This window comes from Sardina pilchardus, chromosome 16 (assembly GCF_963854185.1).
Source record: "Sardina pilchardus chromosome 16, fSarPil1.1, whole genome shotgun sequence".
NCBI lineage: Eukaryota > Metazoa > Chordata > Actinopteri > Clupeiformes > Clupeidae > Sardina > Sardina pilchardus.
The window spans coordinates 7,929,773-7,935,916 of NC_085009.1; the positions used below are offsets into that span (position 1 = coordinate 7,929,773).

At 47.5% G+C, this 6,144-nt stretch overlaps 1 protein-coding gene across 1 annotated transcript; it reads left to right on the forward strand.

Moving 5' to 3' along the window:
• The first annotated feature begins 2,121 nt into the window (after positions 1-2,121).
• aplnrb (apelin receptor b) lies at positions 2,122-4,283 on the forward strand. The gene has a single exon (XM_062517153.1). The coding sequence runs from the start codon at positions 2,320-2,322 to the stop codon at positions 3,397-3,399; it is 1,080 nt and encodes a 359-aa protein (XP_062373137.1). The 5' UTR covers positions 2,122-2,319; the 3' UTR covers positions 3,400-4,283.
• The last annotated feature ends 1,861 nt before the right edge of the window (positions 4,284-6,144 follow it).

Below are 6,144 nucleotides of genomic sequence, written 5' to 3' on the forward strand. Positions count from 1 at the left end.
TAACAGCTTCAAAACGTATATGGTACACTGACATATAATACAGAAAATTAAGTCTAAAACATTGTAAATGCATGCCCTGAATGATGCTGCACTGTGTAAAGCTGTTGATCGGGTAGGATCATAACCCTTTTATTTATCTAGGTAGCCTATGTGTAAGTGCTAAATATTGATGCCAATGCATGGGCATAGACAGATCCGGCTGCAGAGAGCAGATTTTCAGGGGGGCACTATCAATCGTCATCAAAAAACTAAAACAAAACGGGACATCGATGACCCAACCAACCACTTTGCTCACAGGTGAAAATGTCCCTTAGATATTAGATGATTTATCATACCTTAGCCACACGTATAGCCACACTTAGGCTATTTAGAAGGCCTATCACTCAGACATTGGAATAGTCTAACTTATGATGTTGAACGTTTCATTGTCTTTTTTTTATTGGCCTGTCAGTCTTTTGAACGCATCCCGGGTCTGGGCATAGATATGGATGATAGGCTACATGAGGAAACTTTCTAAGCAATGTCTCAGGGGAACCATATGGTTTCCATGTAGGCCTATTTCACAATTAAAGTTCTCAAGAAACTGATGGATAAAGTTCTCAAGAAACTGCGGTTAAAGAAACGTAAAGAGACGTGAGGTTGGTGTGAGAAAGTATTGTGTGTTTGAGCAACTTACACAGTAGAACATTCCGCTCGCACTGGATCATCTTCTTGACTCTTGATAATAACTTCTTAATAATCACAAGTGTGGGCGAATTACCATCAGCACAGTCAGAGGCTTTGTGTTGCGTTGTGTGAGTCATCACATCACTATAAGTAGGCCTATTGGTTTTACCAAAGATATTTGCCAATATTTTTTAATCGCAAAAATACACACTGAAGTATTTTCATTCAGCCATTTTCTTCAATTCAATAAAATACAAATGACAAAATTCTAGTGTGTACTGTATTTATGCAGGCCTAATAAATACCGTCCATCCCTGCTTGAAATGTTCAAAAGAATGCAGCGTAGGCTACTCCAAATCGCGACTAGAGCAAATATTTTACAGTAGAACTGGAATATTTGATAGAAATGGTGCCACATGTTTATGCAAGGCACGTCGAAAATTTGTCACGGAAACGGAACATCACACTTACTCCATTTCCCTTCCTCAGCCCAAATAGAAAGCTAATTAGGCTACAGCCCTTTAGTTTCGTTACGATTTTAGACCAGACATCTTTTTTGTGTATTTTCAACGTGTATTGATATAAAATGTGGCCACGACTTGACTGATATACGAAACTCAGCTATAGAGAAACAAAAACGATCACTTTCAATCGCTTAGCCGGTGTTACCTGAGTTCCAGACTTGAAGTCGTTTCAGTCAATAGGTCAAAGAATGCATAGCCTGATAAAATGCCAATTACTCTAAACTTGGAAAAGTGAATGCAAAATCATGTGCATTCCAAGAATCAAGTCTGTTGGTGATCACTTTGATTAGAGCATGAACATGTCCAAACATTTCCTATGGTTTATTTGGACTTGTCCAGTAACTTCAATTGATAGGATGCCACTGGCATTCAGCGTGCTAATAGTCTGATGAATGGGCCATCATTCGCGCCTATAGACCTCTTTATAATTATAATCCTTCTCCATGGCTTTGCCCTATGCTTTGCCCCGACTTGTTTTTACAGCAACAGTGCACACAGGAGCTATAACTGACAATTATTTAGCCTACAGCATGTTAATGCCACGGAACCGTTTTATCTTTTTGGATGTGCGTGCGGTACTCTTTTTGCACGGAACTGTAATTTACCATCCATGTCCCCTAAAGCAATGGATCTTATCATTAATATGCTATGGAAAAGTTTCAGAATTTGTCCGGGAACAGACCACTGATTTTGTCAACATATATCACAATGGATTATGTGTGTTAGATTATGTTTTTGTTTTCAGACGAAGTGACCGCGAAATTACTGGAGAAAGGCGCGGTGGTGAGTCCGCTGCGCTCTTGCTCATGAATAATCAGGGGTGGGAGTGTATTGAGAGGAGTTGCTGGTGGGGGGACGAGAGGGCGGGGTGTGTGAACTCACATGGGTTTAAAAGGGCCGGCTGTGCACTGGCAGAAAACACAGACTGCTATCACCTCCCGGTGTGACGCACGCAAACAGACGCTCCTATTTTACGCACGCAGACAGACGCCTCGAATCGAACGGATTTCTTTGGAAACAAATCTGCTGTCAGAGTTATAGAAATTCTGTTTTCTGTGTTTTACTTTGTAAGTACTATTCCTAAAACACTTTTAGCTATTTTACAACTTCTGAATCTCGACTCAACAAGATGGAAGATGGGAGATGGAAGATGGCTAACTCTACTGAAGACTACCCGTATGACTACGATGAGCAGAACAACTCCATGTGTGACTTTGACGAGTGGGAGCCGTCCTACTCTCTCATCCCCATGCTCTACATGATCATCTTCATGCTGGGCCTCTCGGGCAACGGCGTGGTCATCTTCACCGTGTGGCGGACCCAGTCCAAGCGCCGCGCCGCCGACGTCTACATCGGCAACCTGGCCATCGCCGACCTCACCTTCGTGGTGACCCTGCCGCTGTGGGCCGTGTACACGGCGCTGGGCTACCACTGGCCGTTCGGCGAGGCGCTGTGCAAGCTGAGCAGCTACGTGGTGCTCCTCAACATGTACGCCAGCGTCTTCTGCCTGACCTGCCTGAGCTTCGACCGCTACCTGGCCATCGTGCACTCGCTGACCAGCTCGCAGCTGCGCACGCGGGTCAACATGCACGCCTCGCTGGTGGCCATCTGGCTGCTGTCCGGCCTGCTGGCGGCGCCCACGCTCATCTTCCGCACCACGCGCCAGGAGGGCAACGCCACCACCTGCATCATGGACTTCCGGCTGGTGGCGTCGGACGAGCGCGCCAAGGAGCTGTGGATCGTGGGCCTGGGCCTGTCCTCGTCCGTGCTGGGCTTCCTGCTGCCGCTGCTGGCCATGATGATCTGCTACGGCTTCATCGGCTGCACGGTGACGCGCCACTTCAACAGCCTGCGCAAGGAGGACAAGCGCAAGCGCCGGCTGCTCAAGATCATCACCATGCTGGTGTGGGTGTTCGCCGCCTGCTGGACGCCCTTCCACGTGGTCAAGGGCATGGACTCGCTCTCCTACCTGGGCCTGGCGCCCTCCTCCTGCACCTTCCTGAGCTTCGTGCTGCTGGCGCACCCCTACTCCACCTGCCTGGCCTACGTCAACAGCTGCCTCAACCCGTTCCTCTACGCCTTCTTCGACCAGCGCTTCCGCTCGCAGTGCCTGTTCCTGCTCAACCTGAAGAAGGCCCTGCACTCCAGTCCGGCCAGTTCGCTCTCGTCGCACAAGACCGAGCAGCAGTCGCTGGCCACCAAGGTGTGAGGGAGGAGAGGAGAGAGAGAGAGAGAGGCGGCGGACGCCGAAACAAGCGCCCCCAAAAGGCACTAAAGATGGAGGGACTGAGGGGAGAGGGGAGCTAGACTCTATGAACTGTGACTGCGGTCATTCGTCACTTTGTTGGAAGCTTCTGGAGAGCCAGACGAGCGGGAAGGACGGCGGCTCTTTGTTTGTGGGCCTCACTTGTGAGACTTTTGTGAGACTTTTGTGAGAGCTAACGCTGTGGTGGACTAGCGTGATGCCGTTTGCATCTAAGGGGGGACCAGGATCCATCTCTCAGAGATGCCATGCAGACTTTTGTTACTGAGTGAACCCCCCCACGCACCCCCAACCTAACCCCACCCTGATACCAACCCAACTCCACTAGACCCCCCCCACCCACCCACCCACCCCAACTTGACAGCTGCTTTCCAGACGTTTGAGCGCAGAGCTGAATGTATGGGAAGGGAGAGGGGGGTTGCAGCTGGGGGGGTCTGGCTCAACTCCTGCAGTATTGATGAGTGTCTGGCAGGCACCAGGAAGATCCACTGTCAGAACTAAGATGGAGTAGCTGGAGCCACACAGGAGTTCATTGGGTGGTCCAAACACAGCAAGCGGGGTGTTAGTGTTGCTGTTTTTCATTAGCTTCTGCTGCCGTGTGCTCTTGCCATAGCCTAGCCTTTCATATGCCATGCATTTCACTGGTTATTGTTGTATCCGTTTTAGCAAGCACTTCTTGATGCAGGAGCGTGATGAGGTAGTGAAGTGAAGACCTGGCCCGGTGTCTCAATACAGGGGGTCAAAGGCAGGATGGAGGAGATTGGGGAGGTAAGACGAGAGGAGGTGTTGCAGCCTGATTAAAGTATCTTTCAGGGGGGCAAGTGAGACAAGTGCAAAGGGGGAGGGGGGTGGGGGTGCCGCAGACAGACAGATGGCAGCTGATAAACGCTGAGATGCGGTGTGGAGGGAGGGGGGTGGGCAATTAGTAGGTGGCAGCTTTGACAAACGAGAAGGTTTTGTGTGTGTGTGTGTGTGTGTGTGTGTGTGTGTGTGTGTGTTGGTCTGTGTGTCTGTGTATGTGTCTGTCTGTCTGTCTGTCTGTGTGTTTTTGAAGAATGTAAATGAATTATGTGCATGATCATGAATTCATGACAGTCATGAGTTTGTCTTGCCTATATTTTTAAAGCAAGCAGTGTACACATTTTGGACAATGCTCATATGTTTTAATCTGTAAATAAAATACATTTCATTTGAAGAGAAACAACCTGATTGTTCTGAGACTATTTTTTGCTGTGACTTTTACACCCGCTGCCTAAACCTATTTGTTTCAACATTCCATAAATGTTCTCATTTCCTGTTTACCCCAATGGGGAGGGCTGTCACTCTTTCTCTCATTGTCCTCTGCTCCCGTCTGAACCAAAGCAATAAGTCGAACAGGAAATGCATGAAACAGTCTGCTTTTCCACTTTAAAACCTCAGCTTAGTATCTCTCAATTCTGCTACTGCCACTTCACTTGGCAGGCAAGTGTTAGAAAGTGAATGATTGTCATTAGACTGACTTGCATTCAAGCCGTTCATTGACCAAGCACTATAATCACAGAACTGAACAAGTACTATCATTAATCACAATCAGGTTTAATTCACGTGATTCATGCAAACTTGTAATTAATCTCAATTGGCCTCTAACTAATTTTGGGGTCCACTTGCACGTGTAAAGAAGCAATTATCCTAACAGGCCATTTGCAAACAAAAACACAAAACAAAGCCCCACCTAGCCACTAAAGAGAGTTGGCTTGACTAAGTCATTTTGGCAGTAATGAGCTTTTGCTGGGATCTAATCAGGGTCTTGCGGAGGGACCTGAAGAGGACGAGTGGCTAATCTGAGGTCATTGGCAAGCCATGGGTCCAGCCAAGGGCCAATATTTGGCCTCTCTGATAAGGCTGACACGCAATTGGGACGTGTAATTCAGATACAGCGAGCCCACCAGGAAATCGAATGACCACTCCTCTTTTATATCACGGTGATAGCACTCCACAGTGCTATCTCTTGGCTGACCAGAGGCTCAAGTGTTTTTTTAACCATGGGCCGAGACTGCTGTCAGATACATGGAAAGTTTGAATGAATTCCTTTGGCACCTTATAGGCATTCAAAATATTGGCAAGTGTTCAAATGTCGAGGTGAAGATTCCAATTAAAGCCGAATACAGCATTTGAGAACAGACCGAGAGGAGAATGTGTGATAACGCATGCATAAACAAGGCATATGGAGTTATTTTACCTAATCTGCAGATTACCTCATTGAGGCAACAACACACAAAGGGGACAGACTGTGTGGGGTGTAATGTGTCTGAGATTACTGGGTGGACAGAATGACTGTCTGGTGTGTGGGGAGGGAGAAATGAAGCTGAGAGGCTGAGAGAGAGAGAGAGAGAGAGAGAGAGAGAGAGAGAGAGAGAGAGAGAGAGAGAGCACTGAAACAGATAGACTTTAGAGGACATAGACCACATTTGTAGCTGTGAGCAACATGTGCGTGCATTTGTTTAGCATGTGTGCTAGATGGAGGTGTTATGGGAGAATTCCTTGCACTAGTGTTTCCAACTGTGTTTGTGTGTGGTCTCAGGGAGCACCTTTATGCTTATTTTGGCTTGTTTATACGTCTCCTCAGTGGTAACGGGTGTGTGGACAGAGGACTGACCACAGCTGAGTTGACCCATGACAACTAAATCACACACACACATACACACACACACA